At 33.2% G+C, this 12,250-nt stretch overlaps 2 protein-coding genes and 1 pseudogene across 2 annotated transcripts in view; 1 reads left to right on the forward strand and 2 right to left on the reverse strand.

The window, feature by feature from the left end:
* Positions 1-2,830, forward strand: part of LOC109343560 (DExH-box ATP-dependent RNA helicase DExH3) — a 15,489-nt gene extending 12,659 nt beyond the window's left edge. Inside the window, exons 15-19 of the mRNA XM_019581917.1 lie at positions 146-454; positions 1,212-1,271; positions 1,415-1,567; positions 1,672-1,782; positions 1,930-2,830. Coding sequence (XP_019437462.1) covers positions 146-454; positions 1,212-1,271; positions 1,415-1,567; positions 1,672-1,782; positions 1,930-2,421 — 1,125 coding nt within the window. The 3' untranslated portion in view covers positions 2,422-2,830. The remainder of the gene's footprint in view (positions 1-145; positions 455-1,211; positions 1,272-1,414; positions 1,568-1,671; positions 1,783-1,929) is intronic.
* On the reverse strand, positions 3,484-5,265 carry LOC109342389 (annotated as a pseudogene).
* LOC109343561 (cyclin-dependent kinase D-2-like) lies at positions 5,082-9,601 on the reverse strand. Its single transcript, XM_019581918.1, has 7 exons — positions 9,401-9,601; positions 8,257-8,555; positions 8,063-8,171; positions 7,207-7,332; positions 6,549-6,784; positions 6,184-6,465; positions 5,082-5,389 (listed from the first exon to the last, which is right to left on the reverse strand). Exons 1-7 carry the CDS (start codon positions 9,503-9,505, stop codon positions 5,335-5,337), a joined length of 1,212 nt encoding a protein of 403 aa, XP_019437463.1. The 5' UTR covers positions 9,506-9,601; the 3' UTR covers positions 5,082-5,334.

Here is a 12,250-nt window from a genome sequence, read left to right on the forward strand (position 1 = left end):
CCCCCCCTGTATCGGATCATTTTGAAAATGTGATTATGCATTCATTATTAGCCTGGATCACTCTTATTGTAATTGATATGCTATACGTTACAGTTAATACATTGTTTAGAGATTATTTAATTGTTTACTTTACTTTTTTATGCAGCTTGCGGAGTCTTCCAAGGCCCACTTTGCTGGCCGTGCCTATAGTGATCATCTTACACTTGTCCGGGCTTATGAGGGTTGGAAAGAGGCTGAAGCACAGCAAGCTGGTTATGAGTACTGTTGGCGAAATTTCCTTTCTTCTCAAACACTTAGAGCCATTGACTCTCTTCGGAAGCAATTCTTTTACTTGCTCAAAGATACTGGTTTGGTTGATCACAATTCTGTAGCCTACAACACATGGAGTCACGAAGAGCATCTATTGCGAGCTGTCATCTGTGCAGGATTGTTTCCTGGAGTATCCTCTGTTGAGGTAATGCACTCTACTAGTATTTTCAGATCCGTGTGACACTACAATTTTAGTTCACTTTTCAATTTTGTTAAACTTTTTTAATTTTCTTGTTCTGTGTGTTTGTTAAAGAGGGTGAACCATGGCACAATATTAATGTTACTGTCTGGTGACGTGGAGGTCATGGGTTAAAATAAAATCATGGAAACAACCTCTTCTCTTATGGGAATAAGATTGTGTTCATCTATCCTACCCAGACCTCACTAGGCTGGAGCCTTGTACAATGGGCCGCCCTCTGTGTTGTGCTATGTCTGCAGAATTTATTATATATATCTAAGTATGGCATTTTTGTCAATGCAATTAAGTTCCTTTGACTGTTTGTTCTTGATATGGCACTTCTTTTTTATCAATGTGACATCAGCAAACAAAAAAGTTGAAACTCATCACGGAATCTAGTGTCACAATTTAGGGAAAAAAATATTGCCATGTCAACACTCAACAGCATACTTTAACAGTTGAAAAGTATGGAGCTAACAACAAAATTGCAACTAGGGGAACAGAAGTCGATCCTTGTTTAAATTAGGACCGCATAAGTTGAAAAGATGAAATTTAGCAATGTATATATGCATGTACAGTTATACCCTTATGTGTGTGTTTGGGTATACAGATGTTAATCTCATTAACATATAGAGATAATACTGTCATTTTTTATTCAAAAAGTAAGTGCATTTTTCTTGTTTTATTTTTCTTGATGTGAGGTTGTATAATTTGTGTTATGCAGAACAAACCTAAGTCGATAACACTTAAAACAATGGAGGATGGTCAGATTCTTCTGTCTGGAGTAAGTTTCCCCTTCAAAAGTCTGATGTTTTCATGAATCCATGTATTCTTATGACGTGGTTGTGATTTTGAGAGAATATAATTTATCAAAGTTCTGATGTTTAATTTTGGCTTTTTATGGTGATTTGGTGATGCATTTTGTAGAACTCTGTAAATGGTAATGTACCCAGAATTCCGTACCCATGGTTAGTATTTAATGAAAAGGTGAAAGTGAATTCAGTATTCCTTAGGGATTCAACAGGGATATCTGATTCTGTGCTGCTCTTATTTGGCGGGAATATATCCAGAGGTGGCCTAGTAAGTTCTTACCTTATGTCCTCTTCACTACTGCATTACCAGATGTTTCCTTTTGACTTATTATTGTGCTATAACATGTGCTGAACATATGATTCTTTTGATAGGATGGTCACCTGAAAATGTTGGAAGGGTATTTGGAATTTTTCATGAAACCTGAATTAGCCAAGACTTACTTAAGGTTAAAGAGTGAAATGGAGGAATTGATACAGAAAAAAGTAAGTACAAAGTTATAGCATTCAAATTTAACACTTACAAAATTCTTCTGCAAAATATTGACTTGTATAGCCATATACTTCCTTCAATGTTCTGTCTCTCTCTTCAAGTTCTTGACATAGTTAATTTGTGCACTGCATCTCACGCAGCTTCTGGATCCCAAGTTGGATATACAATCACATAATGAGCTTCTTTCAGCTGTAAGATTGTTGGTATCAGAGGACAATTGCGAAGGCAGATTTGTTTTCGGTCGCAAGGTCCAATCACAGTTAAAGAAGGAAGCGAACTCCAAAAGTGGTGGTGGTGGTGATGGTGGTGGTGAAGGCGAGACTGATAATTTTAAAAATCACCTCCAAATGTTCCTTAATAGGGCTGGACACGACTCACCAACATACAAAACAACGCAACTGAAAAACAATCAATTCCGTTCTACTGTCATATTTAATGGCTTGAATTTTGTTGGCCAGCCTTGCGTCGGCAAGAAATTAGCAGAAAAATCTGCTGCTGCTGAAGCTATTCTATGGCTAAAGGGGGATACTCATTCGCCTAACAATGATGATATTAACCATGCGTCTTTGCTTCTGAAAAAGAGCAACAAGAAAAGTAAGAAAAAATCACTTAATAGTGCGAAATGGAGCTGAGTTGCCTTTAGAAGACCTATCTTGGATAGATTGTTAACATGGTTTTTTACGAAGGAAGAATCCACGGTCGTCGAAGACTAACATGCATTGGAGAGACCTAGTGTATATTCAGTGAATTAGAATCTGACAAGTAAAGACTTTAGCCCGTTTGTAAAGGGTGATTACATCCATAATCTATTAGATTGGGAAACAACTCAGAACACATACTTCCACAATTGCTTTTGACTAGTTTGTTCCCGAGCATATATTGGCTGGCTGAGCAACTGCTGCACTTACACAAGTATTCTTTTGTAGTTGAGGGAGTAAGCAACTGAAATTTGAATGTATATGCTTATTATGCATTCTTTTTGCATTGCTTTTGTCGGCAGAGATACATCTCAAGAAGATTCACTTGCAATAGTTCGGATAAAACATTTTTCACTCTCAAAGACCAGACATTTTGTGGAAGGGATATGTGTGTACTGATAAATTCCTAGTCTGATGTGGTAGTTGTTTAGGAAACATGTTTTTAGTTAGTCCATGTTGCTGATAATCATTTGAAAGTATAGAATACTTATTTTAAGATGAATTTTACTCTCTAGTGTATTATGAGGCTTGTTATACCTCCTACAATCCTTTTTCTGTATGATTTCTTTTCATGATGATATTTTAAGCTATACTAGATATTTAATTGAATAATGTGGAAGATAAATTCTGATTTACGAAATTGGCATCTGATGAGAAATGAGAATTGATTTAGTAGTATGATTTTAGATCCTTGAATCTTCTAAACCTACAAGACATTGATGAGGTCTGCGTAAAGCAAAGCTCAGTATGATAATAGTTCATTTTACTCATTATGTGTCATGCACACATCAAATTTCTAAGTTCCCTTGAATACATTCTTTCCCATATCATTATTTAAAGTTCAAGCAACTTAAATGGCTTAAATTCCAAATAGGACATGACCTAAATTGCTTGTTATTACAATATTATAGAAGCTGTGACTTAAACTCAGTTCCACTAAACATCGTTTTCCCTTGCATGCAAATAATGTTTTTGCAGATATGATGACTTTTTGTCCTTTATTCTATACACTACTTGCGGAAAACAATGGATGATCAATGAAAAATAAAATACAGCAACCATAGTGTGATCTAATACACACCGTGAGCAGTTTTCTACACTCAAAGCTCACAGCATTATGCATCAAAAACCATACCTACTGATGCAATAGCTCAAGGGCTTTCCGCAATGTAGGCTTAAATCTATTAACATCAAGTCTTACATTTTGTTTGTGGAAATACACTGTCTTAAATGTTTCCAAACTTATTTTCCCAATTGATGGGGTCCTTTACAATTATATGGTCTAGAGGGTATTGTTGTATAAGAGTGCTTTCTTCCAACCTAATTTTGTATTCCAAGTACTTTAGGTTCATATCCTTTGAAGGCTCTGCAAAGCCATTTTTAGCCAGCCATTCCACCCGACCATAAGCCACAACTTGTATGAAAACTGCATTTTCAGGAATGAGGAGTATGTTGGTGAGCAGAGCAAATCTGCTATGCTCATAAGTGTTACTTTATGTGTCACTTCATGTAATTGGTTGAAATATATATATTTAAATTAAAAATATAATAATTAAATGTTTTTCTGACCAATTATAAAAAAGTGGCGCATTGGAGTGGTACATTTTGTTGGACAGAAGATATACTCCCATTAGGAAGACTAGCACCATGAACTCCCGTTAGGCCATCACAAGAATTCACACCATCTGAAAATGCTCCTGCTGCTTCCATGATAATGATATTGAAACCCAATCTTTTAGCAATGTTTGCTATTTGAGCTATATTAGTGAAGGATCATGATCTTTGTCCTGAAATAATTAAGAGCCTTGGTTTTTTTACTATCTCTAATTTTGATTGCTTGAACTCTCTTTAATAAATATGAACAATCTTAATGTTACCTCAAAGTCACCTTTTCAAAAATTATTATATATAAGTGCATATGTATAACAGAGTGAGACTACGAGTGGAAATCTACTAGTGGCCAAGCTCACCCTCTTTAATGAATATGAACTTCTTGAAGTCTTTCATGGAATATGAATACTTTTGAGGGTCAATGCTCACCTCTTTTTGGTACCTTTTGAGACCAAGACTCACTTGAGAAGCAATGAACTTCATCATCTCTATCAATATCCATAATCTCATAGCTGGACAGTTTATTAAGAATTGGTTAGTACTTTAATGTGTGCTCATGGATAAATACTTCAAAATCCTAAAATGGCAACCTTTCAAGGGAAAGTATCGAGATATTGAATACATTACCTTCACAAATAATTTTTTTTTTTTAGGATTCCTAAAAAATGTTTATCATTAGAATAAGAACAACTAATTTTTTATCTCACTAGGTGGGCTTCGCTACCCTTTCTATTTATTTAGTCTTGTAAAAGTATAACACTATAATTAATTCTTTGATGTATATAATCCCAAGAGTTATGAGTGCAATTAACTCAAGCAAATTCACTTTGACATAAATTTCCCGCCAAAAACTGTTCATACAGCTCCAGAAATAGCACCTGAATAAAGATTGTGAAAGGAAGAACCATAGACTGCAGAGTATAAAAAGTAGTGTTATACTCAAAGAACTTTTGGATATTGTAAGTTTGTAACTACAATAGTTCAAGAAAAATAAGCACTCAAATGATTATTTAATTCAGAACGGATTTCATAACTACTTCAAGAAATTATTTGTTCACTCATTATATCATTAACCCAAAGGAAATATTAACCATTCCAAACAGAAGCTGCTACTTTTAGCAGAGTCACTAAACTATAACTAATGCTGCCATTTCTTCCTTTAAACATCTACATATCCATAGTAGCTTCACACAGAGAGACAGATAAAGAATGACATACAAACAAGCCTTCAAGGACTCACTGCATTTCTGGCTTTTGGAATTCTATATCTAATTTTCTTTTCAGACGTGACCTGTCAATGATGCATGACAAAAAGATGGAACAAAAATTAAATAACATGTTACAAGAGGGTGAGTTTGATGCAACAATAAGGTTGTTGCTTAGTGAGCATGAGGTCATGACTCCTGAAAATAGACTCTCCACTTGTGAGGGTAATGCTGCGTATATTTACCCTACCCCGACACTAGACCCCATTGAGTAGGAGCCCCGTGTATCAGGCCGCCCTTTTTAGTAACAAGTAGAAATTAAAAGATGACAAATATCTCGCACATTATTCCCATATATAGGATATCTACAACATATTGTGTTAGCATAAGCACATTACAACATAGCGGGTTGGCATATTCTAATTTCATCATTGCTAATCAGGTCACTAAGGACGTGTTTGAGTAAACAACTTAATTAAGTGCTTAATCAGGTCACTAAGTTATCCTTTTTCATAAGTTTCTCTTATAAGCTTATTGAAATAAGCTAAAAAGAGTTTATAAAAATGTCAAACTATTTTCATAAGCTTAGATATCATCAAAGCATAAGCATAAAGCCCAAATAAGCTCTCTATAAAATATCTTTCCTAAATACCCCATAAAACTATATCTCAAGTCCCACCACAATGTAATGCAATATGTTTTTGTGTATTAACCTGACTTATCCTCTTCGAACAACATTAAAATTAGCAAAATGTTTATGGTTCAATATGCAAGCTAGGGTATAATATCATCTATGATTTTTTGTTTTAATGTTCGACTTAGTTAAAATTCCAAACTATTAGATCACTTTGAATTGACTGCATGATCAGTATTGTTTTACCTGTTAATTGTAGAGCTATTTGGAGGTTGTAATCCGAATATAGAAAAATCTCCCGAGATTGGAGCCGGTTCATTCTTGCCTGTATTATCACCAAAATTGCCATCAGCCTTACCTTCTGGTAAAGAATTTCCTTCAAACCCATCACATCCTGGCATCACTTTCCTACACTTTCTTGGAGGTGATACTACATTAGGACCCTCCTCCGAAACCCCAGATTCCCTCTTGGGGGAAGGTCTAGGGAGCTTGTGTGGAACTGTAGGCAGTGGTGCAGAAAAAAAGTACCTAAAGAGGAAGATAAGAGATTAAATTAAGCAGAAGAAAAATTCAATGTTGTCTTAATGGAATGTTAAAGGCTTATATTATACCTGTGCTTTAGTGCCTGCTGCACTGAAATTCTAGCTTTCGGATCGTATGTGAACATCTTTGACAACAGATCTAAAGCATCATCACTTGCCATTGAAAATAATGAACGCAGAGGAGGGGCAGGAACATATTGGTATTCGACATAATCAGGAAGGTATATAATATCAGGCCACTGAGAAGGAGCTGGAGTTCCAAATGCTGAAAAAATCTTTCCTAATTGATCAATATCACTTGAACCCTATCAAAACATAAAAACAAACTGATGAAAAAACAGATGAAGCATGCTTAATTATTATATGTAAAAGAAACAAATTAAAAAAATCAACCAATGCAATAATAATTCACATCTACACTCTTGGAAATTGTATTAAAAAGAGGTTAGTAACAACACAGCAGGAATAAGATGAATGCCAAATTAACAATGAATAATGAATATGAACACCATATCCAACAGCTTCAGAGTTAATCCTAGCCCAGTAAAAAAGTTTTGACTGGTTTGTTCAGGCTGCAATTTGAAGTGTTTGATAAAGTTAAATGGTAAAAATATTAAATAAATGGCCAACTCTTAATATCAAAACCCATCTGTATCAGAAGATCAATCATTCACCCAAAAAAATCCATATAAACTGGTCAACAATTCAACATAACAATCTCTTTTACCTGAAGAAAGGGTCGACGAAGAAGAAGTTCAGCAAATATACAAGCTGAAGCCCAAACATCTACCCCTGAACCATATTGCTTGGAACCAAATAAAAGCTCAGGAGCTCTATACCACCGAGCAAACACCTATTTGTGTATGACAAGTGTTATGCATTTAGAATATCAATCTATTAACAGAAAGTGCAAAATACAAACATGACTGCATAAGGATGAAACAAGTTATGTTCAAATAACATGCAGGAAGTTGACCTGATTAAATTGAATGGAAGAAAAGGGAGCCAAATGTTTTATGCCATAGAAGTTTATGAGTAATCTGCCTAGTAGTTCAACATATTGTACTCAACTACTATAGTCGTCACAATATACAGTTACCCAGAGCCCCAGAGAACAGCAGTCCTAGAGAACATACACCACAATTGAGATTGCTTAGATTCTAGGGTTGTTGGGGTTCCAACCTTATTCCTGTGAGCTAAGTGTCTTTTTCTGTTCCTAGAACTCGTTAACCCCATATTACAGGAGAGCAACCTTACCACAATGCCAAGGTTCACCCTTTTTGAAGGCAGGATATAATGGTCAATAATATTAACGACTTCAAGGTAAAATCCATCGAATTTCAGCCTGTGGTTCTTATAAACTCTGACAAAATCATCATATAAACATGGCTATAACACATTCTAGTGTACAATTCATTCCAATCTTCTAAACTCTAACCATCCACATTTTAGGAAACTTCATTCCTTTTTACTGCAAATGAAATTGAAGTAAGAAGGTAGGACTATAACAGAATGCTTTGTCGAAGTATAGACATCCACATGCTCAGAGGGATGCACATGCCACTATACATAAAGAAGTGAACCTGATGAGTGAACCTTCTATCTGGGCTTCCAAATATCCGTGCTAAACCAAAATCTCCAAGTTTCAACTGTCCATTAGGTCCTATTAACAAATTATTTGGCTTCATATCCCTGAAAAATATATAAGCAGACTTTTGAGGTCAACACTAAAAGCAAATAATGACTTTGTAATGACCAAATCAGCAACATACTCTACCTATGCAAAACCCATTTCTTGTGGCAATAAGCAAGACCTTTTAGCGTCATTTGAAGGTAAGATTTCGTATCAGCCGGTGAAAGAAAGATATTTCGGTCTTTAATGACAGCTTCAAGGTCTGTCTCCATGAACTCAAACACAAGATGCAAATTCCCTTTATGTAGGAATGTATCAATCAACTCAATAATGTTCTGATCTTTGAGCTCTTTAAGCATTTTAACTTCTCTAAGAGCCGTGAAATTTACCCCCTCTTTTTGCTTGCCAATCCGAATTTTCTTAATTGCAACTGTTTGCCCCGTCTGTCGATGTAATGAATTTATCTTAATAACAAGTCCACATTATAATAGGTATGGTCATTTTCATTATTGAATAAAGGATTAGGGCTGAGATTAAGAGTCTAAAAATATATTTCTCCATTGGAGGACTAAATATTAGTACTTCAAGATAATTGACTTAGTTTTCCAATACCTTTGTACCATATTTAACTTCTTATCCTCAGTCATAAGGGCTGAGGTTAATATAATCCTTGAATAAAAGGATAGTTGGTAAAGGCATGAAACCAAGCATATCTCTAGAATACATTCCAAGTTATATCAAGAACAGTAACAAATAAATTTACCAAACTCATTCTTAAACAACTTAAAAACTTTCAAGCTTTACTCCTCCATCACTCTAACTAAGAACCACTTTATCATACCCAATGACACACCATATATGATTCTTCCAAATAATAATAGCAAGAAAAGATATTAACTAACAAATTAATAAACACCACTTGTGAGTCATAATGTGGTCTAACGGTGAAGATGAAGAGTTTAAGGAATAAAGTGTGGGAAGTTATAGGTTCGAGTTTCACCCGTAACAAATTAAAAAAACAGGGAGTTATAAGAATACTCAACAAATACTAACATGATAAAAAAATAAACACCACTAACAAGGGATTAGTTTCTAATTATCGAAAAGTAATAAACAATTGAGCACATTTCTTAAGGAAACTCAAATTTAGGAACCAAAACCAAATGAATGTGAACCGATTCATTGAATTCTATGCACGACCCACAAAAAAGGAAGGAGGAAAGATAAGATATTTGAATGAAAATTCGGCATAATTTTCTTGAAAAAGGAATATAAGAAGAAAGTTTACGTGGGTATCAATGGCTTTGTATACGACTCCATAGGTACCTTCACCAAGGACTTCACGCTTTAGATATCTATCAGCTATTTTTTTGGATGGACCTTGGTCTGCCATTTTTGTTCTTGAAGCTATCAGTTGTGGCTAACAAAAATGAGAATTCAGAAAAGTGAAATTTTTAGAAGAAGAAAAGGCTTTGAAACATGAAAGGTTGAAGAACTTGAAATTCAGAGAGAGTGTCAGAGTAGAATTGTTAACAAGAATTAATCAAAATAGTAACAAGAGTTTAATATGTATGCATGTATATGTATTAAATCCAAATTATAATAGAACTAATCCTACTTTGGATAAAAGTGTTACTCTTAGTCATTAAACATTTGACATTTTAATCGCGAATTTTGAGAAGTAATCTTAGTCTTCACCCTAATCTTATACTATTAGATCAATATATTGAAAAAAAAAAGAAAAGAATTGAAGAAGTAAGTAATGATTAGGTTTTATGTGAGAATATATTCAATTATCCACATTGTTTTGCTCCATAATAATTAACTAGCGCCTTAAATGGATTGTGGGGATGAGTTTAAGTGGTGATTGGTATATTCACATTCTTGGGTTCGGGTTGAAAATAGATGAAAATATCAAATAAATTTTACATTTTACTCGTTATTTAGCTGTAGACACTTCGGTCATTATTGAAAATGTTAAATGCTTAAAATGAACTGAGGATTGAGATTTTTAAATAAATGCGCTAATTTTAATGAATATATATTATGCTACTCATTCACTTATTAAGTTGGTGAAAATATATTTTGAATTTCTTATGTAAATCTTATGTAAACCTATAGGTATTGACAACAAATATCTCAGTTCAAATTCTAATCATATGTGTCATGTTAATGAGATTCAAATATTTAATATATTAACTAAAAAATTTCTAAAGTCACTTATATCTTTTGGTCTTCCAAATTATAAAATAAAGTTGAAATTTGACAACTCCACATTGCTAAGAAGTTTAGACCAATACGAAGGATTATATAATAATACAAAAATAATTGTCACTATAATATCAAATCATGTACTCAAAATAAATATTATGTGCCGAAAGAACATTTGAAATTTCATATATATTCTGCATATGTCAACATCTTTATCCCAATTTCCATGTCTTCTAAGCTTGTTAGAAAAGTGTTGGATTATACTTCCATAGACATGCCTTTAATAGATGTATCAAAATAAGCTAACCAAACCCAGCCCTATGCGGGTAATGGGCTAATCGGGCCGATATATATTTTAGTTTATTTTACAATAAATATTAATTTTTTGATAACCAACCTAATAGTTTGAATACAAAGTGAAACAAGTTGTTGAATGTAATGTAAAAATTATGGTTTTAGGCATACATTAGGAAATAATTAAAATTTTCTTCTTTTATTTTATTACTATATTTGTCAAGAAAGCCGATGCTTAGTACCACATAAACATTGTTGTTATGGGGTTAAGTGCCTAGGTGGTCAAGAAGATGGAGGAGCATATAAATTTTTGTGTTTAAAATTTATTTAATGGTTCTGCAAAATATGTTTCAACATTTCATTTAAATTCTATTTTACCTTTTTTTTTTTTTTTTTTTTTTTGCATAATTATGTTTACAAAAGTTTGTCTATATATACCAACCTTTATTTGTGTTGTTTTCTTGTTATGTACATTTAGTTGTATGGCCATATTATATTATGAGTGTTTAAATCCAGATCTAAAATGAAATAAAAATCGGTCCAAAATAAATCAAAACTGCAAAAACTAAATGTCACTGTATTGATTTTTTTTTAAATCTAATCGGTTCGAATTGGTTTTTGGTTTCAAAAGGAATTAGACCGATCAAAACTGGATGTATTAATTCGGCTTATTAGGAATCTACACAAACAATAATGTATGTTTAAGTGTTTAACCGTTAACACTTCAATTTATTTTAGAGATAATATTTTTTGATAAATATAATTAAGTTGTAAGGTTTACTTTCTTCTTATATACAATACAATCACGATGCATAAAGAAATCAATATCAATTGTCATTATGTCTGATTGTTTCTATCTTTTAATGAGAACATCTTATTATAAATATAATGTTCTTACCAATTGTCGTAATGTTTATTATATTGTTGTTTAATATTTTTACATTGTCATGGTGTAGAAACAAAGTTATGGACTTATGCTATGTAATTGTGATAATATTAACATGCAAGCATGCACACTTGTCCCTTGAAAATGTATTAGACTTAATATTTTGGTCATATATTTATAAAAAAAATTGATTCAAACTTAATATAATATTTGGATCGGACTAAATTAGATTCGTTAATGTAAACGAAACAGACCGAATACAAGTTAATTATATATTTGGATCGAATGATTTTGCTTAAAAGTTGATCCAACCTGACCGTGAACACCCCTAATTTGTATCTTATGTAGATTTTTTTTTTTAATTTTATCATGTAAAAGTCTTATTTATATATTGAGTTGTCAATTTTAAAATAAAATATAGTCCAAAACATAAATAGATAACAAAATAAATATTGTATGTTTGTTGTACTAAAATATAAAATAGTGAAAAACTAATTATTGACGGGTAGGTCTAAGCTCGACTGGGCTTACCCAACCTAGAGCCGATTTTCAAGATTACAATCGGCCGAACTAAAAAGCTCGGTTTCAAACAAATGTGTCTATTTTAGTATCCCAAGGCCTATAATTTTTCGAGCTTTTTCAAGCCAGCCCGATTGGGCTGACCCATTTTGATAGGTCTAGTATTTAGTCACAATCAATTATATGTGGCAATCTCAAGAGCTCATAGCAAAATAGGATTGAAAATAT

The sequence above is a fragment of the Lupinus angustifolius genome, chromosome LG03 (assembly GCF_001865875.1).
Source record: "Lupinus angustifolius cultivar Tanjil chromosome LG03, LupAngTanjil_v1.0, whole genome shotgun sequence".
NCBI classification, from domain to species: Eukaryota; Viridiplantae; Streptophyta; class Magnoliopsida; order Fabales; family Fabaceae; genus Lupinus; species Lupinus angustifolius.